The sequence below is a fragment of the Bos taurus genome, chromosome 4 (assembly GCF_002263795.3).
Source record: "Bos taurus isolate L1 Dominette 01449 registration number 42190680 breed Hereford chromosome 4, ARS-UCD2.0, whole genome shotgun sequence".
Taxonomy (NCBI): domain Eukaryota; kingdom Metazoa; phylum Chordata; class Mammalia; order Artiodactyla; family Bovidae; genus Bos; species Bos taurus.
The window spans coordinates 38,150,712-38,175,184 of NC_037331.1; the positions used below are offsets into that span (position 1 = coordinate 38,150,712).

At 38.2% G+C, this 24,473-nt stretch overlaps 1 protein-coding gene across 12 annotated transcripts in view; it reads left to right on the forward strand.

Moving 5' to 3' along the window:
* Positions 1-2,496: 2,496 nt before the first annotated feature.
* The window catches only part of CACNA2D1 (calcium voltage-gated channel auxiliary subunit alpha2delta 1), a 519,970-nt gene continuing 497,993 nt past the window's right edge, over positions 2,497-24,473 (forward strand). For 11 of the 12 annotated variants that reach the window (XM_024990478.2, XM_024990480.2, XM_024990485.2 and 8 more), the window contains exon 1: positions 2,497-3,104. In XM_024990478.2, the coding sequence (XP_024846246.1) occupies positions 3,010-3,104 (95 nt within the window). In that variant the 5' untranslated portion in view covers positions 2,497-3,009. The remainder of the gene's footprint in view (positions 3,105-24,473) is intronic. The other variant, NM_001205987.2, reaches the window with a different exon arrangement.

Sequence of the window (24,473 nt, forward strand, 5' to 3'; positions counted from 1 at the left end):
TTAAATACAGACATCTAACTTTTCATTAATCTTTACTTTCTTTTTAGAATATTTCCTCCTAAATGAATAGTAGATACTGGTTTCTTATATCTTTCTCACTTAAAGCCCATAATTCAAGTTTTATCATCAATCCTTATGGTATATAAACATTTTATCTTGAATGGCAAATTTTGGTGACTTAGCAAAATTTAATTAAAATTGATAGGCTATGATCTAATCTTCATGAAATTTTCCAAAATAACACAACTGGACAGAAACTGTACATTATAGAATGCTATGGTTAATCAATTGACACATAATGCTGTATTGTGAAAATGGTCTTGGTTTAGTTTTCATACAAAAGAAACAAAAGCCACATTTTGAATATCATCATTAAAAAGGTTTAGATTGATAAAAAGCAATTAACACAACCGAGGATTAAGCAATGATTTCGGCTTACAGATGACAATCAACCCCATCAGAAAGAACTGTAGATGTAATATCTTTCTTCAACAGCTTCAGAAATGAGAGAGCACAGTGTTTCATCAGAGCGATCCAAAGGAATTGAGATTTGGCTCAAAGGCCAACGAACTTAATAATGAAGGCTGACTACCTTCTCGAGAAGTTTATTACATTCTTTTATTCCTTAAGCTCTTTCTCTTAAAGATGTAAAATTGGAAATGGTGTACCTTAGTAGGAAGTCTGAAGTCATTATTGAAATAATTATTTCAGAATTTATTAAAATATTTTTCTGCAGTGTGGCTATTATACCAACATATCATGTAGACAGTAATGGGCATCTGATTCTGCCATTCTTAATCCCCATGCTGGGGAAGAAAATTTGCTTTTTAATCACTAAAAATTGGAAAAAAAAAAAAAAGATGGACTTTACTATTTTGTTATCTAATTTTGGAAAAGAAAGCTATCTATGGTTATATAAACTATCTTTGTGAGCTGAGTTCTCAATCCTACTCCATCACATCCCACTTTATCGCTCATTTGCTCCCTCCTGCTGCCATTCTCTTGGTTTAGCATAAAACAAACTAAGTCAAGTCACGGTGGGGTGCCTTTTGTGAGGTCACTCAGAATAAGAGGAAAGAAAGGGAGAGCAAGATATATATGTACAGAATTAAAGAAAACAAGGCGTGCACGCGCACGCGCGCGCACACACACACACACACACACACACACACACACGAGAGGTTAGGAGGAGGAAACATCACTGGGTCAAGAATCATAAAATCACATCACATTTTAAAATGTTGCTATTAAGTATTAATAGTCTTCTGTGTGAGCAGATTGCCTTTAGAGAGATGGCAAATCAATTCCGAATTAATAAGGGTCTTTCTGTTTTCATAATCTCAAGAAACTAGAGAAGGGCTAATTAAAAATCCCAGGCCTCCCATAATGACAACTTTTAGGCATATGCAGGATGGTAATTTTTTTTTTTTCCCCAATCAGAAATGGTGTCAAAGTGCTCTAATACACTACTAGAGGGGGCTTAATAATTTAAGGTGTTCAGGGAAACCTTTTTATCTGGTGCACCAGCTCCTTCCTGAAGGAAGCCTATGTGGTCCGAGAGGCCTACGCAAGACCCACCTGTTTTTTCTAATGGAAGGCCTGGGCACGCCTGCCTGCGGATGCAGGTGAAACTAGTCTGTACCGCAGTGCTGTTCCCTAGCTCTCTCCCTCAATTCCTCCTCCATATTTTAGGCGCGTTTCGCAAATTGCCACCTGTTTCTGCTTACCCTTTTCATGCCTTCATCCGGACCAAGTGAACTTGTTTTGCAGCAACCTTGTCAGGGCAGGGCAGACCACAGGCCAGACCAGGCATTTGGGGGACTTTTGGAAGTAGTACAATGCTTTTCTCGCGGCACAGTGCTCCTCGGGTATAGAATTTGTCCTTCCACCCCTCGGTCCTACCTAACACATGGCCAGAGTAGGAAGATTTTACAGCATTGGGTCCTTCTCTGATTGTCCTCAGCCCGGACCTTGCCAGGTCTGTCTTGCCTTGCTCTGTCTTGCCAGGTGAGAGGTACCTGGGCGTCGGGCGGCGCTGCCACAGTTGGCACTCAGCCACGCCGGAGGCTCTAGCCTCTGGCACTCCAGGGCAAATAAATAGTGCCACCTGGTAGGGAGTCAAAAGTGGTGCTTTAAAATGCAAATATAAACCCCTCCTACACTCGTTGTCAAATCACTGCCCCACGATTCTCAGGCAGGCAGTGGATTCTGCGCCTGGGAGAAGGGCCGGGGGAACACTGCCTGCCTGGGAAAAATAACCCCCGAAGACGCGAGCCAAGTGCTGGCCCGGAGCCCCTGCTGCCTGTGGATACCCACCCAGCGGCTAGCGGTCCCCTGGGAGCTCCGCGGGGCCCGCCCCGCTCTCGTTCTGCACGCCGGGTGGCTGGAGCAAGCCGGCGCCGACTTTGGGAGTTCCTTTCTGCCTTGTATGGAGGGCCGCTCCTGCCCGTCTCCGCCCGACTGCTCTGACGCCCAGCCCTCCCGCTGTCCACCCCCAGCCACCTCCCTCTGACTTGCCCGGAGAAGCCAGACGAAGCCTCTCTCTCTGCCACAAGTCTCTCCGCCTGCCATTCCCCCATTCCTGCAGCCACCCCCACCCTCCCCAGTGCCGTCACCCCTTCTCCGCCCCCGCCTCCGCCCCCCGCCTTCTCCACGGCAATCGGGGGAATAAATCAGGGAGGAAACCGAGAGGGAGCGAGAGCGCGCCAGCGCCGGCGGGCTCGCCCAGGTCTGTTTCCAAAGTCGCCCTTGATGGCGGCTGAGGCGAGGCAGCTGCGGCGCGGAGCTGCCGACGCGCGCTAGTGGGTCCGCCCGCCGCCCCTTCGCCCGCGCCGGGCTTAGCCCCTGCGGCACCCCCACGCCAGCCCGCGCCCCAGCCACAGCCTCGGCCGCGCCAGCCCGCAGACGCCTGTAGTCCGGGCGGACCTTGCTCCTTCTCCTCCCGCGGTTTCCAGCACCGGTCCTTCCCCCGGCTCCGGAGGGAAGCCAGATTGATCTTCGATCGCGAAGATGGCTGCTGGCTGCCTGCTGGCCTTGACTCTGACACTTTTCCAATCTTTGTTGATCGGCCCCTCGTCGGAGGAGCCGTTCCCTTCGGCCGTCACGTAAGTGCTCGGGCCGGGCAGGCAGGGCGGAGAGTGGGGGCCAAGGGGTGCCGTGGAAGTAGGACGGGGGCTCCGTTCCCGAGTTGAGGGGGCTTTTCTGCCCGTGGGGGTGGGGAGCGAGCCGGGCTCAGATCTGGAGAGGCCGAGCGGGAGGTACGCGCGGCTCATCGCCGGAATGCGCACGGAACCGGCGTCTCGGGAGCCTCGGCGGGGCCGGGCTGTCCCAGGAAAGGTCTGCTGACGACTTGCCGGCACCTCAGCCCATCTCTAAAAGGATTCCTTGGACTTAAAGAGTTTAGCTGCACTGTGGGAAAAAGTTTCCAGCCACATACCCGCTCTCATCAAACCGACTCCAGTAAAAAGTTGTGTTTGGCTAGGGCATTTTGCAAACAAGTAACTGCAGGCTGGCCTGGGTAGCATGCACTTCTCCCGTACTTGGCCTCTGAGATGCTAATTGCTGTGGTATCCAAACTCGTTTAGGTCCCAAATTACTGGGCGCACTTGACAGCCTTTCTGATATGAGGAGTGCTTGGCCCTCGCGGCAGAGGTGCTGTCCACCCCCAGGGGCTCGCAGGAATTGACACCCTGCCATCCAACCTCCCTCACCCTCTATTTGAAACAGTGTCGGCAGACACGCGGTTCCTGTTGTTAGAATGAATAGAACCCTCTATTCCTTGGGGGGGAGGGACTGAGCGTTTTCCAGAGTCTCCTGCAATTTTTCTCTTATTTTTAACATTTCTAAAATAGCTTAAGAAAACCTCGCTGCTGTTCTGGAAATAGTGTTTGAAGGTAGCTGTATAGTCACACGGCAGGAAGGAAGGGAGTGAAAAATAATAATTCTCTCGTGTTGGAGAAAGGAATCAAAGTCAGTGGCACATAAAAATATATACATATTTTTAAATGTGCTGAATAGCCTATTAGGCATTCTGGGAAAGCATTTATTTTGGTTGTTGAAGCTACTTTAAAGCTTGTAAGAGTAGGTAATGGTAAGTGGATGAGTCACTTTAATGCATTTTACATAACAAAAACAAAGCCCAAGGTAGCCTTCCCGGTATTTTTGCTGTTGGGAATTATTTGCTGTCCTTTGTTGGCAGAGTGCTGAAAACTGGAGTTTTTGGTGTATACTGACCTTAAAGCTTCACTAGTTGAAACCCTGCAGTTATTATTTAAGACTCAGCTTAAAGTATTTATTGCATTAGGTGTCAGTGCAAGAACCCGAAGGATGCACATTCTAACCCGGAGAAGGGGAGTGTCTAATATTTTTGTCATGATTTACAGTCATGTTATTTTTTAGATAATCTTCCATAAAAATAATAGCAGATCCTTTTTGTTATGAAGCAAAAGGGTAAATGCCATCTGTAGATCTTCCTTTAATTGGCAGTATATTCCAAGCGGATATTTTGAAACGTGAAAAGAGTAAGAATTACACTAAAGATGCTTCAATATTATTCATTCATTAAGAAATTACACTTTTATTCTTTTTTAAGTCTTTTTGTAGCTTGGCCTATAAACTGAAAACTGAAGTGAGTCGCTTGCGTTTTGTGTCAAAGAAGTGGCGCTTTAAAAAGGAGTCAGTGTGTTCAGTTTACAGATTTTTAAAGTGTTATTTTTAACTGGCAGTTTATCAATATTTCTATCATTTGGAGGGAATGCATCATCACACCATAGGGGGAAACTATGACTTTTAAAGATACAACAAAATACAATCTTTTGTTCCTGAACAGACCATGGTAAAATATTAATGTAAAAAATTCTTGTTGTAAGAAGGACATCTGCAATAAGTGTTTTCCCAAAATTAAGATAGCTAAATTTTCATGGTCAGAAATTCACTAAAGATAAGAAAGAAAAGTGAATAGTTGGCAAAAATAGGAATTAGAAAGCCACAATTTCTTTTCTTTCAAAGGATTTTAAATTTATTTTCTAACAATGAAAATTTGAGATATTTTCAAATAATTTGAAACTAATTATTTTGTAAAAAAAAAAAAAAAAAAACCTAAAAGATTTTGTATATATCAGTCTCTTGTAGGAAATACTATTTTTATAAAGCTTCTGCATCTTTAATTATTAATTTGAAAAGTCAGTCATTTCTCCTTCTCTTCTGAGGAAGATGTACTTCATGTTAGATTTCTGAGTAAACTTTATGAAATTTACAAAATGTAGCATTAATTATATCATGATGCAGTGCCATTTGCTTTTCTTGCAAAAAGAGTTCATATGGCGTATTTGTCAGGATAAATCTCAAATCTTTGGGAAAAATTCGAAGTTCATTAAAAACTCAGTACAAAGATTACAGCATCACTGAAGACAATTATTGTGCTTGTCTATACACATTTTTCATTAGTAAATTCTTTTGGTTTTCTTGATCATTCTAGTTTTTCCAGAAAAAGGTAATATAATAAATTTTTTTATCAGAAGAGGAAGAATATGCCACTAACAGTATAAAATTCATTATGCACTCATTGGAGTGGGATCTGAATTAGAATTAGTAATACAAAGTTTTTTGTTTTGTTTTTTACAATTTTTACAATAAGGGCTTAAATATTATTATAAAAACATAAATATCATTCTAAATATTTTCTTTAATTTTCTCTGGTTTAACATACATTCTCATATAGCATATTCTGAATTAGTGGTTAAATTGTTCTGAGTTAACACTAAAATAGCTTTTTTTTTTTTTTTCAGACAAAGGGAGGAATTTTGATACAGTTCTTTTGCTAGTTTAGGTTTTTCTTTTGGAAATGATTGTTTTAGTAAGGTGTAAAACATAAATATGCCATATGGTTGCAGCCACCTCATGCATATTGGTTTGTATATAAATGGAAAATACATAATTTTCATGTTACAGTATGCACATGTTATATTGATAGTTTAAAATGTAGTTTTCTAAAAGGGAGTTCTCGTTCTAGAAATAATTTGGCTCATATGTGAAAACACTTCTATTTTAAAACCCAAGAGTATTATGTATGGTAGCCAGTATTGTAATGTTAATTTGAATTTGTCAGTTCTAATTTTAGAATCTATTTACAAATCCAATTTTTTAAAAAGAAACATAGTTATAACTACTATTCATTTTAAACTTTTAGTTATAACTACTATTCATTTTAAACTTTTATCTCATCATATCAAAATGCCAATATGTCCATAATAATTGGCTGAGAGCCCATTGGCATATGGGGATTTTTAATATATTTAAACTATATAATGGGATAAATATACTGGTAAGAGTTACAGGATCTATAGGAAATATAGCATCTCATAAAAGAATAGGACCTTGGGGTTTAAGTACTTAGTTTATAAATTTTTTATGTATTATGAGACAAATTTATATTTAAAGGCTATTAAAAATAAATATTTTCATTGGAATGGATATCTCTTTCATGTATTAGAAGTGATATAATTATTCTTATTTGGGCTTAGCAATTTTAATTTGCATACTATATATAGAACAAAATGTACCTTATGATAAAATATGAGCTAATATATTAGATTGTAAAGCAAAATCTAAAAACAATGAACATTAATAAATCCCTTTCTCACATCTTTGTTCTCATCAGTTTCATCACACATTTTTCCACAGGTGTATCTTTAAAGTATGCAACAATAGATACATTTTTCCAGATGAGTTGTAACATATTAAATTTTAGTGGGTATATGTGTAGTTGTTTGGATTGGCATTTGAATATACATTAGACAGGTTGAAATGAATATAGTCTAAACATTTGGAAAGGTACAAGAATCTAAGCTTATTATGGTTTGTAAAAGGAAATAAAATGTGCCTTTATTATTTTTCTTTGGCTTTCACCAATTTTAATTTAAAAAAGAAATATATAATCAGAGACTATAGCAAATTGTTCATTGTGAAAATAGGTAAAATTTTACCATTCTCTTCCTTCAAAGAAATCTTGCTTTGTAGACAACTTTCCAATGTTTCTCCTACATTGATACGTTGTTAGGTTTTGCAGAAACATAAATAACACATGCAAATTATGTATTCAGATTTACTGTTTATATTTAGAAGTATGTATTCATAAGAAATGCATTTAGAAATTTTAAAATTAATACAGAAATTATGCCCATAACAAACTGTATTATTTAATTAATGTGTTCTCTGAAGTATCACTATATACAACACATACACAGAAATTTCTTGTTAGTTTTCAGTACTGATGCAAATATCCAAGGAAGTAATCTGTTCTTCTGAATTCATATCTTGTACCTAATGTGTGTCGTCAAGCTATTTAGAACCTTAAAGTGGAGATTTAAGTGGTTAAATTGAAATATTTTAGGCAATTGTCCAGTTTATTGATTTCATTCAGTGTATTTCATGTGTGGACATAACCCTCACATGAGCATATTTGGATGAAAGTTTGGGGAAAAAAATCAGAATTTGCTTCAGTATTTCTAAAAAGTAACATTTCATTGCTATTCAGGTGACAGCTTCCATCATTTGTAATAAAAGAACTGGCTGTCATAGTATTTCAAAAAGCATGTAAGTTGCTGGTAATGCGTAACTGATCTCTGTTCTATGACATCTATTGCAGGTTTACTTAAGGCATATGGTATGTATCAGGCACTGTGTCACACTGTGTCAGCCAGTCTTTCTTTTCCTGGACTATTTATGCATTGTACTACAACTGTTCCCTAGGCTTTCATATGGTGGCTTTCCAATAAACTTGAAACGGCACCGAGATAGTCAACCATGCAGCTTACACATGGTTTGTTTTCTTCTGTGTGCACAAAACTTGGAAATTACTGTGTCATTACTGTTGACAGAGTTTAAGGAAAAAAAAACGATTGACTTCGGTGTCAATTGAGATAAAATGGTAGCACTTTGTGAAAAATACTGTATTTACCACCTTTTTGTTTTTCTGAGGGTTTAAAATATATTAGCATTGCATCATTATATAATTTGTATAGTGTCTTATTTTAATATTGTATTTAATACATAGTATTTTATGTCTCTATATCTTTATGTATCTATTATCTCTATATGTGTGTATACACACCCGTTTTTTTTCTTAATTCTTCAAGTGGCTTGTTAGAGTAGAAGAACCTCAGTAAGATGTTTATTAACAAAGGTGCATGCTGAAAGCTCCCTGCCAGTCCACAACTGTTCATAGGGAGTAATCTCATTCAGAATATTTTTATAACAGCAGCATTTAAAAATATTTCATGAAGAGAATCAGATGAACTATTCAAAATGTTCAGGTCCTGTTAGACAAGTTATTAACACAACTGATGAGTGACAAAAGAAGTGTGGTTGTGAAGATAGGCTTACTGTCTTTTAGATAAAAGGAGGAAGAGACTATTGCACTTGAACTGTTGAGTGCTTATTAAAAGGTCTTTGCATGCTAAGCAATTTTATTTCTACCATTTAGATATAGGATACTTGAAATTTTTAAGAATTAAACATTTGGTGCACCATGTTTTAGGGTTGAAGGATAAATATGCACAGGTTTTAAAATTTTGTTCGTAAAACCTAAACTTTTCTTTCTTATAGGCGTTATATAATTTGTGGTAATTGAATTCCATTGCTCCTTTAAAATTTGCCATTTGCATAGATTCTAACAAGATCTTAAGGAAAAGATTGACATTGTGGCCTCAACAAACTGGCACACTTTTACCGTTAATTTCAATAATACAGAATCAGGCTGTTATATATGAAGCAATATTTAAAGGTCTCTTTGAATATGAATGTGGGATATTTCTGGCTCAATGTTATTTTAACATTTGCTTCTGCTGATTTTTTTTAACCATATGCTTCTGTTGGATTTAAAAAAATTAGGATAGATTTTAAATTCTATATCATAAATGGAAGAACAACTTAAGCTAGAAATGATAGCAATGGAAAACAGTGGTGTTGCCCATTTTAAATGATTGAGATTTGGGAATAATCTGTTTATCTGAAGTTCTTTTCCCTGAGTACTTAAAATTTTATTGCAGTAGTCTCCTGGCAAATTATGAAAAACAATTCCTGTATTCTTTTGTGTAGATAATGACTTGCCAATTCTTCTTTCTCTTTTCCTTACCCACCCCCCCCCCCCACACACAATTAGTATTAGTCATACTTGATTTTTATTTGTATGTAATGTCAAATCAATTGGAGAAAAAAGTTTTTGATTTGTTTTCCATCAGGTTACCTGTAACCAGACCTCAATTTTGGGTCCTTCAGACTTGAATTTTCACTCTCTGTTGCAGGGGACTTCCTTTTACTACTAGATTTTTCTCTCTGTAGGGATATTGTTTAGAGGTTTCGATGCATAGATAAATCTGTGATACATTATAAGTACTTTCATCAGAATTGTCAGATGGTTTGGACTGTTGTTGCTTTTGACATTTGCCTATATACTCTGGGAATAATTGGGGAAAGAGTGAGAAGAGCTGACGAGATTGTTCTCTGACTAAGGTATATACTGTCAGGCTATATAAAAGGATTGTCATACATTAATAATGTTTTATTTTGAGGGTCAAAGGAGAAATGGCTCAGAAAAATAAATGCACTTAGGTATACTGGGAAAAAAATCTGTTTTAAAAAAGTAATCAAAAAGTGTTGTGATAAATATGCTGTGAGGAATGGTATGTATTTAAGTGGAGGCAGACAAAGGAGCCCTCAGATATATGAAGTGTGAAATTACATTAAAGATGCTAAGGTGGCAGTTGATTATTTTATTTTTCTTTTATTTTCTCCCCACCCCCATTTTCCATGTGAGCTTGGTTATCCTGGAAATGCTGTTTACTTCACATACTTGATTTTACTGACCTAAATATTCATATATTGGAAATTCACCTGAGAAACCAAAGACAATAAAATTGTCTAGATTAAAAAAATAGAAGCAATTAGATATTCCTTTTTTTTTAATAGAACCTTGGGAAAATGGGGTTCATTGGATAAGACATTGGTGTAATACTGTATCAAAAGCTTAAATACTAATAGTCAAGAAAATTATCTTAGTAAATTTCTTCCATTAGATTATAAGAAATGAAATATCTTGAAGGTTATAGGCTTCTAGTTAGTACACTGAAGACTATTTAGACATCTGATACACAGTACATCTTATTTTTAAAGAATAATTTTGATTTATGCTGTTTCTTTTAACAACTTCACAGATTTTTAACATCAAATGTAATTTAATTCAACAATTAATGCAGTTACTGTTATCCAGAGCAAATTATGTACTTCTCGGAGTTACATGCTGGGAGTCCAAATTGAGGAAGAGCATACCCAAGGAAGACGTTCCCAACTCCAGGCTGCCTGTGAAGCAGTGGAATCTAACAAAGCATGACCAGGGAAAAACACACAGTGTGGTGAAGAAGTACCCATGGGTTGTTTCACGTCAGGCATGGGACTCCTGGGCGTGAAGACAGGTTGAGGCTGAACCAGCAGTCTGAGGCTAGGTTATACAATTTTTGCATTAGAGTTATCTTCTCACATGACCCGGAGGGGAGTTGGGCAGTGTGGTAGCCCAGCTCTGTTTTATCAAACAAATTTGGTTTTCATCCTAAGACTTTGTAATTAAAAATAAAAGTCATGGGTTTTAAATCATAGTATGTGGAAGATGGATTAAAGAGGACCATTATTTAAAGGGACAATGGGAGCAGTTAGTAGACCATCCTAGAGCGAGAGATGCCGAAAGACAAGGAGAAGAGTGGCAGTGGGAAGGCAGAGCAGGGATGAAACATAGTTTAGAGGTGCATATTCAGGTGCTGTTGGTTATGGGGTTGGGGGAATCGGGAAGAGAGTAGTGTTAGAGATGGCTCTAAGGTCTTTATTTCTAAATTTTATTTACTTTTGACTGTGCTGAGTCTTCGTTGCTGTCCGTGAGCGCTCTCTAGGTGTGGTGAGTGGGGCTACTCTTTGTTGCAGTGCATGGGCTTTGGTCTTAGAGCATGGGCTCCAGGGCACACAGGCTTCAGTAGTTGTGGTACATGGGTTCTAGAGGGTGGGCTCAGTAGTTGTGGCGCTTGGGCTTACTTGCCCCATGGCATATGGGAATCTTCCTGGACCAGGGATTGAACTTATGTCCCTGGGATTCTTAACCACTGGACCAGCAGGGAAGTCCTCCAAGCTCTTTAAAAGGTAATGCAGAAAGAACAGCAAGTTGGTGGTGAGTGAGGTAACATGCTTGCTGTTGGGCATTTTGACATTGAGGCATCTCTATAGATGACTATTAAGCTGTTAGAAATACCTATCTGAAGGGGATTTGGAGGCAAAATGAGTATCTTTGAAAATGGATCCTTCCATTTACTTAGAAAATATCTATTTAGTATCTTTTATGATAGGCACTGTGAGTTTCAAAAGATGAATCTTGATCTACAGTTTCATTTTGCAGAGAGGTCGACGATGGGCTCTTTAAGGAAGTCACCAGACCTTTGCTGACATGACAGCAATTTCAGTAGCATGTTTTGGGTGCAAGCATGGCTTCCGTGCCTTGAAGAGTTGTTGTGTGTGTGGTAGTCGCTCAGTCATGTCTGACTCTGTGACCCCATGGACTGTAGCCCTCTAGGCTCCTTTGTCCATGGGATTTCCCAGGCAAGGCTCCTCTGTCCACTGGATTTCCCAGGCAAGAATACTGGAGTGGGTTGCCTGTTTCTTCTTCAGGGGATCTTCCTGACCCAGGGATTGAACCTGGGTCTCCCATATTGCAGGCAGATTCTTTACCGTCTGAGCCACCAGGGAAGCTGTGAAGAGTGAGAATATGAAGGCAGCAAATGCAGATTCTTTCAAGGAACTTGGCAATGTGAGGAAAGGGAGAGAGAGAGCAACTTTAGAGGAAGATGGAAGGGATTTGGCTTTCTTTTGTTTTGCTTAAAGAGTAGGAGTTATAATAGGTTACTTGGGATTGCAGGTAGTAGAAAACTACAGGACTATCTTGAACCAAAAAGAGAAATATTTTTCAACGGTCGTGAAACTGGATGCTCAGTTATGGGAATCAGCAGGAGGAATATGCCCCCAGTTGCAGAAAGGGGTGGAGCTGTTATCAAGATCATCTCTTGTTCTAGCCTCTGGTTTTCTTTGACTCCTTACTCGTCCCTTTCCTTGCTAAGGCTTTATCTGCTTCCTGGAGCTCACTTTGTCGAATGGCTGTAAGGATTTACATTTTTTTCCCATTGAAACTTTGAACCAGCTTGAGAGTAGAATCGAAGTCCAAAACATAGCCTGCTAAAGAAGATGTGTTGGTAATCTGAATATGAGTCAGATAGTCATCAATAGCCCATTAATTTGAGATCAGGAGATGGGATTTAAAAAGGTTTTGATTGCCTGAGCTTGGGTCACTTCTCCCATCCTGGTCAAATCTCGTTAGGAGGTATTGCATTGCAACAGGCCAATTGCTAGTACCATGGATAGAGGAAGAGGCAGTTCTTATAAAAAGGCATCTGCTGGGAGGGAGAGGTTGTAGAGACAACTAAATAAGTGTTACCAGAGGGAAATTTAAGCATATCAGAGGAAACCAAATGGCAGAGAGATGAAAGGGATGAGAGAGGCCATGATTGATGGGTGAATGTTCTGACCAAGGCAGGTGAGAAAGGGATCAAGACTAAAAACAATGTCTTACAAAGTAACTTTTGAAATATGAAACAGCCCTGAGAATTCAAAACAGATGGTTGGAATATAGGATAGATGCACTTTTGATATACTGGAGATGTTTTTGGAGGATTGTTCCAAATTATGTATTCCATTCTCAAGAAGACATGACATTCAGAAATGTAATAAATGGACATTAGTAATGTTCACATTTTGAGATATACAGGCCAGAGTTTATCTTTTCTTGGTAGTAACAAGACTCTAGTATGTCACTGTGTTTCCTTTGGACACAACAATGTTTGTTTCTTTTTCTTTTCTTTTTAAAGTAGAGATTATCATCCCGAAGATCCATGTAGTTTTGCAAAATGTCATTGGTTTTAATAAGTATATATGCTTACGATAGAAAGATGTTTCAGAAATATCAAGGAAGAGGAAACAAACAAACAAAAAAAACAAATAGTTCTTGTTTGGGGCAATTTACCATTATTCACTTATAGATTTTTTGGCAGATAGGAACAGTTTACGGCTGGTTTACAGCCTTGCTCTGCCTGTGCTTCCCTGCACCTCCCAATCCCATGTCCATTTTTTAGCAGAGGGCAGAAATTTGAATTGAAACAAGATTGTTTAAAAAAAAAAGTGCATTTGATAACAGCAAACCACTGACAGAATATTCCAGCAGAGCATGTCCCTGGTCAACTCATACAGAGGCATCGCAGGTCTCTTGAAGGTCTGAAAATCACTGGCAACTGCTATCTCAGCAGTTTTCTGAATTTCCCAGATGACTGACTGAATGGTTAGGATCACAAATGCTGGCAGATCTAAGAATCAGTCTTGATCTCATTGGTCCCACGGCAGTGTGAAGAAACTACCCTTGTGGTCTCTAACAAGAGAAGAGGAGAATCAGGGTGGATATTTATTGCCATTTTGTGACTTTACTCTTTTTTCTCTTCCATAGGTAGTCACAGTTTGCGGGAACTAATTTTGATGTCTCTACCTGCAGAATGTCTGGACACTAATAATTACTCACAGCTATCTTTCAGTTATTGTGATATTGCTTTCTATAATTTAATTTTTGAGCTCTCGAATGCCAGGCACTGTGAATTAATACTCTGCTTATTTTTTAATCCATCTAACCTTTAAGTCCCTTCCCTAAAATAAGTATTATCCCTATTTTATAGGTGAGGAATGTGAAGTTTTGAGTATGAAGGAGTTTTCTGAGTTTTTTTAGGAATCAAGTTTGACCCCAAGCAGCTTGATTTTAGAGTCCTCTGCTTACCTGCTATACTTTGCTGCCTTTCCCTGGCAGTACCCTGGATGTCTTTGCATCCATTATCTTACCTGTTCAAGTTGTAGCTGGCTGCATATTCTAACAAGGAGACCAAGGGGGAAAAGGAGTCAGTGTAAAGTAGAGCAGAATTAACAATAAGTCCAGTTCCTCTATCTGCAGATCAAGGGTAATATTAAGCTAATCTTGAATCACGGTATTCCATTATGGGGATCACATGAGAGGATGCGTTGGGAACCTTGAAGGACCATTTTAGAGCCAGGCTTTATTATTTGTACCACATATTATTTTTTTTTGCCTTCAAGAGGTCATGAATCGATGCCTAAGGGTTAGTGAGTTAGATTATTGTACTAATACATCATTTGGGCCAACAGAAAAAACTAAAATGAATGAGAAAAGGGATGCTTAGCTGGCCTTAAAAATGTCTCTCCTTACAAGTTGTGTAGCCTTAAATGATAAAGAGGAAATGAGAAGAGATGCAGTGGATTCCAGTGAGGGAAGTGTTTTGTCTCTAGGTTCAGGACACAACCTATATCTTAAAAGGGACCGAAAGAAAGCAGGACCGCAAGGGATTTGATGTGCTTCATCTTGGCATTTCAGCCAGCACCTGTTGTATGAGTTCTGTGCCACAGGAGGTTGAGTCTATTTTTAATCGTCATAATTTTGCCCCTGATAACCTCTCATTGTCAAAGATGGGAGTTATCAGTTTCAAGACAGAATATTTGAAAGTGAATAAAGCAGTCTGTCTATGATGTTTATAGAAATGATTCCAGACAACCCTGAAAACTGAATGAGCACAGAATAGTAAAATTGAGACCAGTTGCATTTTTAGCAACCAACACAGAAGTCAGAAAAAAAAAAAAATCTGCCAAGAGCGTACTGAAAAAGGCCAATTTTTTTCGTCTGACTCATCCAACTGATGATTAGTTAAACTCATTGAACCCCACCCCTTCACTTTACAATATAAATGGAGCCTAGCCTTTCACAAATACTTTTCCCATTTTGGTAGAAATAAAACACTTAAATTTCTGCTGCACGTTTTTGATCGATTTATGGAGGGAAGAGATATTTTAGATGAAACTGTTTTAATACCAATGACAAATGAGCACGACTTGAGGATAACCATTGAAACAGTAAGTGTTCCATGCCAGGAACCTGCCTTCTTATGGCAGTCATTTTGACATTTGCTACAGAAAGGAATGTGTAAAATTCTTATTATGTCTGTCACTTTAAAAATACCAACCCTTCTTTGCCATTACATTACATTAGAATTGACTTAAATTTGCATCTGTGAAAATGTTAGGAGAGATAAACAAATGGGCCATGTGAAGCCTCAGGAGGATGGGCACAATGAGGGGTGTGCAGATTGCTCTAAATTAAACATGTAGAATGCTTGGTTGTTGCTCAAAACACCTGATTTTCCTGTCGATGTAAATGTAGGAACCAGAGTTAATTTTCATGAGGTGAAATTTTATTGTGCCTGTGTAGCTCAGTTCCCAGGGGGTTGATCCATGCTGTTAAGATCTGCTAGTGAGTAATTGTTTAAAATTTATAGTAATACTTGATGGTAATAAATAAACATAGGGGAATGGTAACTCATCACAGAGCAAACCATGCATGATAATTAGATGAGGTCATTTATCTCCTTAAATTATCAGAGGTGACGCAACCTGTCTGTGTGGTGTGTAAAAGCCAGCTGAGACCCTGGGTGTAAATGATCCTGACAGGGGCGATTTGAAGGTTGCAAACTTTGGATTTGGTCCTACACCTCTGTTTTTTTTTCCCCTATAAGTGATGTAGGTTGGCTCCTGGGATTTTCTGCTTTTATAATAAACACAAGGATCTAAAACCTGAGTTCAGAAGGTTGCTCAGAGTCTGTTTTTCAATTTCATTTTTATGTTTCTTCAATTTCATTTTTATGTTTCTTCTGTATTTTTCTGTATTGCATTTTAATCTTTACAAAGAAATGAATCAACTATATATATAAAAAACTATAAATGTGTATAAACACACATATATACATAGTTTATAAATATTAGATGTTGGTTCTATGCTGAGTGCCATTGAAGCTGTGTTTTTTGAGGTGACTATTAAGTACTTCTGAATTCTAGAAAGTGATCATTTGTGGTGTGGTTGTAGCCTTCCTAACCAGGTTTCCTCATCTGAACCACAGAACAGATAATGATTGTGTTTATTTAGTGACCATTCCAAAGGTATAGGGTGAAGTTAATAATGGATGCTTTTGAATATTAGGGCTTAATTCCCTCCTGGAATTTGCCTGGTTGGCCAATAGTGTGGGTTCAGAGATCAGCTCTACCATTTGAACAAGTTAACTCTTTCATTGCTAAAACTTCATAAGGTTGTTGTGAGAATTAAGAATGCTAATTCATATGAAGTATGGCACAAAAAAAGCACTGGAAAATATAATTTGACTAGAAGCAAGGGAATTTAGTGGAGTCAGGTGACTTGAGTTCCTTTTTGCCTCCACCAGTATCTTGTAAGGAAGAATTCCTGGCTTTAGCCCTTTCTATAATTACTCACCGTCCAGTCATTTCTGAACAAGTTGGTCTTAGTTGTCATGCATTTGCATTCACGTGTCTGTTGAGCATAAATGAGAAGTTTCTTGGTACTCAAGTATTCCACTGCCGGTAAGGATGCTTCTGAAGAGTTCTCACCTCCAGCCCCCACATTTTAGTATCTCTCTAATAATCTTTCTGATAGCAAAAGTGGTAAAATTCGATGTTTTCCTCCTTTTTCTTTAACTCTGTGCTATCCCCACTTGTACTTAAGTGTGATATGGTCTCAGACTCCTTTCTTTATTTGATTGAAGGGCCCACAAATAAATATATAAGGAGGTCAGTGACCTTGCATTCTTGCGTGCAGAGAAATAATGTTAGTGGCCTATTGACATATGAGGTTTTGGTTCTGTGAAATACACCCTAGATGTTCTCATTTGATAATATATTTCTAGTAATGGTTGCAAATGGTCTGAAAATGGTAACTTTAAATATCAGTAATAATTGTGTGTAACATAGAATAGTGCTTTCATTTTCTTTAAGATGAGCAAAAACCACGTTATCATACATTACCCATGGAATAAATGAATATTATGAGTGTTTTTAAAAGAGTAGAACTCAATTGTACTGTTTAAAATATCTAATTTTTCAAGGAGAATTAATATTAGGACTCATTATACATCTTAAAGTTTCAAAGAGGTATGTGTGTAGAATCACATGAAGTATGGCCTTTCGTTGTGCCCAGTTGACCAGCTTTCCTCATAGTAAGGAATGGAGAAGGAAATGGCACCCCACTCCAGTACTCTTGCCTGGAAAATCCCATGGACGGAGGGGCTTGGTGGGCTACACTCCATGGAGTCGTGAAGAGTCGGACATGACTCAGCGACTTCACTTTCACTTTCATGCATTGGAGAAGGAAATGGCAACCCACTCCAGTGTTCTTGCCTGGAGAATCCCAGGGACGGGGAAGCCTGGTGGGCTGCCGTCTATGGGGTTGCACAGAGTCGGACATGACTGAAGTGACTTAGCAGCAGCAGCAGCATAGTAAGGAAATTCCTAAATGAGAGAAGTTAGAGAAACAGTTAAATCCTCATGATTTATGCAAGAAAGATGTGAATCAGACTATACAAAGGGGATTGAATACTGACCATGACCACTCGTTTAAAGTATAGTGAATGAAACAAACCAACAGAATCTTTGTAAAGGCATTTTATGTGGAGATTGAGAGAGAAAATGAATCCTTTGTTTAGAATTAAGTAATCTAGACTCATGTGTTTATTTTAGTTTGATGTCTTCTGTGTCGTGAATACCACAAATTCAGTGGTTTCAAACAATGGGCATTTCTTTTCTCAGTTTCCATGGTGATGAGTCTAGCCATGGCTTTGCTTGTTCCTTTCCTCAAAGTCTCACATGGTTGCAATAAGGTGTTGACTGGCTTGCATTCCTTTCCAGGGCTGTTCTCTGCTCTTTTTTCAGGCTTTTGTGGTTGTGGATGCTTGCTTGTGGTTGTGGGACTACTTCCCCACTTCCTGTTTGTTTTCAGCTCTTGGAGGCCACTCACTTCCTTTCCACAGGGACCTCTCAGAGGTCTTCTCACCACATGGCAGTTTACTCTTTCAAGGCCAAGGCCAGCAGTAAGATCTCTAATCAGAAAGGGGTCCCAATCCCTCTTTAAAGGACCTTCAATTAGTTAAGTTAGACCATTTGCACTCTTGATTATATCTATAGAATTCCTTCACTTTAGCCCTATAACAATCATGGGAGTGACAGCCCTTCTTGATCCCAGGTTCCACCCCTGCACCAGGAGTGTGGATGATGCACGTGAGCTGTCTCAGAATTCTTCCTCCCTGGAGTTTTATTATTAGACAACCATCATATAAACACTAACAACTAGAAAATGGGGAAACTTACTCCTTTCCACTTAAGATGTTCACAAACTTTGAAGAAGCACTCAGATAACTGTCATCATTTTTGCCTCAGGCGATCTGTGCTTTGCCACATTGGTGCTGATCCATCCCATCAGGAGTCAGGAAAGCAAATCCCAAAAGCTCATTAACTGCTCATTACTGGTGTAGTTAGTTAGCTGAACTTTTCACCCTCTACAAAGAAAAGAGTTCTCTGTACTGTGGTTTAAGCCAGTTTGCACAATTATTGTTAATAAATGTGTGAAAAAACTATAAGAGTTCTTTTGTAATGTAAAGGATCAAGTTACTTCTAAATTAAGGTTGCTGCTGCTGCTACTGCTAAGTCGCTTCAGTCCTGTCTGACTCTGTGCGACCCCATAGACGGCAGCCCATTAGGCTCCTCTGTCCCTGGGATTCTCCAGGCAAGAATACTGGAATGGGTTGCCATTTCCTTCTCCAGTGCATGAAAGTGAAAAGTGAAAGTGAAGTTGCTCAGTCGTGCCTGACTCTTAGTGACCCCCATGGACTGCAGCCTACCAGCCACCTCCGTCCATGGGATTTTCCAGGCAAGAGTATTGGAGTGTGTTGGCATTATGAAATCTTAGATCTCTCCCTAAATTGTGTGCCTTTCCCTGCCTGAATAAACTAGGTGATTCTGTAAATTTAATCAGCATCTAGTTTTGCTTATATGTATTTATGGTATGGTCATGTTTTCTAACTAATGCCCCGGTTACAGAGTATTAATGCAGGAATGTTCATATGTAACTGAAAGCATCCATACGTGATTTCTCCTCTTCACTGACTAGATTCAGGTGAATAGCTGTGGCTTCTGCTTTTCAATGAAAGTATTATAAGATACTTCTTCACAGTACCTAAGTACTGGGTACTCAATAAGTTTACCTGGAAAAAAAAAGGCCCCTCTTATCTTGCATCTAGGTGTGCCTTTGCTCTGTACCATGTATGCCTACTGACTTTGTTTTAGAAGTACTGCTGATTGTCTAATTTATTCAGGATTTGTCTTGTTATACCTTTAACACTAATTAATTTGCTAACATGACGAGATTCTGGCCAAAGTAATTGTCTGTCTAATTCAGTGCTTTTCACACTAACTGTGCTAAAGGAACACAGTTTGTTTATTTTTTGTAAATTTCATATTCATTGCAAATGTGTATTTTTCTAGCATACAATGAAAATCAGTAGAAAAATAAGATTTAGAGAGGTATGAATCTTTGTTTTTAAATAACTATATTCGGTAGTCATAACATTACTTTTTCAGACTGTTATCAAAGTGTCTAAACACCCTTCGTTTCTGTACTTTACCTGAGCTGGATTTGCAGAGTGTAATCTGAATAACTCTAGTTAAATTGATTTGGCTATTTAAGGTAACTAAATGTTTTCAGTTTAAAGTGGCATAAAAAGAAACAAAACTCCCAAAATTGAAGGTTTTCACATTAAAAGATTTTTTTAAGTGATATGTCCTACTTTAATGCTTATCTTTTATTTTGGCTATTAGATAGAAATGGCATTTTTTCTCAAAGTCATCGTAATACTTTGGTTTGGAAGGAGCTGCCAGTTTCACATTGTTACATGCTGTAGTTCCTTACCGGCATTTTATGTTCTTCACAAGCAAACTTATTTGACTTTTAATGTGTTTTCTTTAGAACATTTACCATTTGCCATAGGTCTAAACATTTGCTATCAGTAAAGCAAATATTTTGGTACTGTAATGAAGTTATATGGGCTGCATACCCTTCTTAGGACCATTTCAATAAGTCAGGACTCATGTGAAGATAACTAGTATTCCCTTTTGATGGATTATGGAATTATTTGGATATATTCAAAAACAGAGAGACACAAAATTATTACTTTACAAAGATTTTATGTCCCAGAATCAAGATGAAAACATCTTAAACATTCCTGAGGTAGGTGAGGTTTTTTTCCTTTCCCCCTTCCTTACCTTGTCTTTAAAAAATCATATGTATTAGGTGTAGTTGGTCTCTGAGGCTGAGGCTATATAAAAATGTCTACCTATTTCTCAGATTTCAGTGTCTGCTGAAGTATAAAAGTATAAACGTTTTCACTGTGTTGAATAACATCCAGAATCAAAATGATTCTTGCAAAAGGCAATTTTTTTTTTTCCAAAGAATGCAATGTGCCATTTATCTTTGGTTCAAATGTTCACTTAGTAAGTAATGAAAATTCAAGAACTTTTTCATTTTGTAGAATTCACTTACTCCGTATGCATCTGTGCACTCTAAAGTTGACATGTATATTAAAAAGCTTTATTGGACAAGAATATTTTTGCTTTCTGTTGGTTCAATTAGAGATTTTTCTGACAGTTTGTTACCAAAGATGTCCTTAAGTTACATATATGATTTTACCTAACAAAACTGAGGCATATTAAATTATATCAGTAGACTGGCAGAATAAGATTAGCTGCTCTTTATTTTCTGTCTTTTCTTGCAGTCCTTCTGAGTAATATCTTTCTCTATACACTTATTCCTGAACAGTTGTCTCAAGGATTTTTATATGAATTTTCCAGACTGCTGAGAAATTAGCTTCCTAAAAAGTCAGAATTATATGTTTTAAGAATGTCTTAAAGGATTCTTAATGTTCTTGAGTGGATTACTTAAAACGAACTGAATTACACTAGATCTTTTTATAAAGATGTTGCTTCTTTCAGCTAATAGTTGGGATGTCAGGTCAAGAACAATACCAGTCTTAACAGTGCTAGACAAACTCTTGCTAAACTTCCCAGAATGGTAATCTCTTTTAAATGACTTTCAGGATAAGCTCACAAAAAATACCTTGTTGACAAATTCTTTAAACTTCATGAATTTTACATAGTAAAAATTGTAGCTGTTTCTATGTAGTTTGAAGAAAGATTTCTTGAAAAGGATGTTCAATTCAGCACATTACAAAGGCCATTGATTTTAAGAAATCAGCTGAAATCTTACCAATGAAATTGTCCAACACCTTGGTAACCATTATAGTTATTATTGCAATGAAATATCAATTATTACATTTTATGTGCATATCATTTAAAATATCTTGCTGAGATGACCTTCATACATGAATATTTTAATGTAATTTAATATATTTGCAATTTGGCCAAAAATATGGCTAGAAATTTAGAACCAGATGTCATTGCCTTTTAAATGTCACATCTGAAAGTAAAGTATTATCTTCGTAGTGAGCAGCTTTGGCTAGGGGTTAGTTAGGGCTGTTTCTTAGAGCTACATGAAACAATAGGTAGGGAAAATATGGTTAAAGACTATATGAACAAGAAAAACAGAACCTTTGCTGCTTAAAATTAAATAAAATTTTTATTTTAATCTGAGAGGTTATTCTGTTGACCTTAGATGGCCCAGAAATGAAAGTCGCTGCAGTATTCTTTCTTTTCCCTGACCGTCCTCAATTTTTAAATTAGATTTCATTTAAGGCACACCTTTGCACACGTGAACCCACTCCAGTGTTCTTGCCCGGAGAATCTCAGGGACAGGGGAGCCTGGTGGGCTGCCATCTATGGGATCGCACAGAGTCGGACATGACTGAAGCGACTTAGCAGGAGCAGCAGCAGCAGCAGCAGCAGCATGCACACGTGATCTGATTCCATCTGAGCCGCCCTTCCTCCGAGTGAGCTGCTTAGGACTGACAAGCGTCATATTCAGTGGTATGGAGGCAGTCTCCAACTGTGTTGAAATGTGCTTTTGTGTCCATCTGCCTCTCTTTTGCTATTTCTCTGCCACTATATTTCTTCCTTCCTTGATGGAACAGGTGTATACAAGCTCTTTCTTGGTTTTATGCTCCATCCATGATTTTTCATTTGACAGTCAGAAGCAAAGTTTTATTTATACATAAACTGGTTTTAAAACTTGTATTTAAAGTGGTGTGTTTCAACATCTGTTTAGTGATGCTGAAGTTCTAGAGGTAGAATCAGAAATGAAGATGGGATTACCTGGTTCTTGTCTTAAGCCAGAACCTAGAAAAATGTAAACTTAACCTTGCACAATTTCTCAATGAAAATAAAAGTTAGGAGAAGATATGATGAAGTTGGAGTCCTTTTAAAAATATCCTTTAAAGTTTTATTCCAGTCTTTGTTTTAATAAACTTATGCCTTTCAGAAAAGAGGGGATATATTTATACATATAGCTGATTCACTTTGCTGTATAGTAGAAACCAAATCCCATGGACGGAGGAGCCTGGTAGGCTGCAGTCCATGGGGTCGCTAGAGTCAGACATGACTGAGCGACTTCCCTTTCACTTTTTACTTTCATGCATTGGAGAAGGAAATGGCAGCCCACTCCAGTGTTCTTGCCTGGAGAATCCCAGGGACGGGGGAGCCTGGTGGGCTGCCGTCTATGGGGTCGCACAGAGTTGGACACGACTGAAGCGACTTAGCAGCAGCAGCAGCAGCAGAAAACAACACAGCATTGTAAAGCAACTATACTGCAATAAAACTTAAGAACAAACAAACAAACAAAACCCCAAAATAAAACAAAATAAAAAGTTACTGTTGTATGGAAATTAGAGAAAGTCTGATTCTTGTAGAATTTTCTGTTGTGTGATTCCACGTTACTGTAGCCTGTATTGAAGAAGATAGCATATGTCAGTGTGCTCCACAGACCATCTGCATCCGTCATGAATTTACTCAGAATCTAAGGTGGGCCCAGGAACCTGCTTTTTAACAGCCCTGCCAGGTGGTGCTTATGACTTTTCATGTTTAAAATCATGGCATTATGGACAACTTGTAAGAGTAACTAGCTGGCAGCTTACTTTGATAAGTTTGACTTAGATGTGGCAGATCTAGTGTAGAAACACCTCAGAACAAATTAAAAACGACACCTTAGGGCAAATGAAGTACCAGAAACTGGTTAGAAAGGCACTTACTTCCAGGGAAGACTATAATGAATCAGAGTTTCCAGCATTCAAGTTCAACAGTTTTCATTTTGATAGTTTTGTGATTCTTACCCTTAAAAATATTTTGATAATGCTGCGTGCATATTCTTTCCTAAGATGTTTGCATATGAGAGCCCACGTTTGTTTATGTTATGATGGTTTCTGGGTTAGAAGATGTTCACATATACATATTAATCATAGAGTTTTCTGTGTTTTTGGCATAGCAAAATATTGTATTAAAAATACTAATATGAAAAGAATTGTGACAGGAAGTCCACAATATAATAATTTATGAGCACAATTTTTTTCACTGTACATTTATATTTTGAATGAAATTGGAACTTGCCTGACTTAACACATTACTGACCAGGAAATTTTTGCAGAAACTTATGCCTGTGACTGGTGATTTGTTATGCGAGTGAATATTGAAACCCCCAATATTCAGGTGCATTTGAGTAAATAGCGACAAGGTTTTTTTGCACTTAAGAAACTTACAGCATGTCAAATCACTCTTCTTTCCTTCTGTAACAACCAAGAAAACACCTTTTATCCTTCTGGTAATCACCTCTCTTTATTATTTAGAAATATCCTAACACTGGAGAAGGAAATGGCAACCCACTCCAGTATTCTTGCCTGGAGAATCCCAGGGACAGAGGAGCCTGGTGGGCTGCCGTCTGTGGGGTTGCAGAGTCGGACACAACTGAAGCGACTTAGTAGCAGCAGTAGCAACCCTAACATTGAATCTGTTTTAATGATAATTATGCTGTTTTAGGTTTATTTACCAGAGGCCATTTATTCAAGTTGATGTTCTAAGATTGAGTTAAAATAAGACTGCTGTGCTTTTTTTTTTGAGCCAAACTGCTATATTATGTATGTATATGTGCTTTATAAAACTCAGGGATATGAAAGGAGTCCAAAGGTTACAAAGAATGCTTATTAAGCAAAAAGGAAAAGGCAGATGTGTTGTGATAAAAAACAATGAAAAATAGATGATTATTTTTCATTCTGTTGGCTCTGTCTTTTCCTGTGCTTCAAGTTCCTTATGTGAGCCTTTTTGTGAAATCCCTGTCTTTCAAAAAGTAATTTGGGATGTGGGGTAGGCAGGGAGAAATAAGAGTGTAAAAGGCGCAGAAAATACACTGTAAGTTCAAGTCTTTAGAAGCACATATAACTAAGTCCCCTTTAACCCATAGGCGGGCTATCCAAAGGAACTGCCATGGACTCATATTTAATAGTATGGAG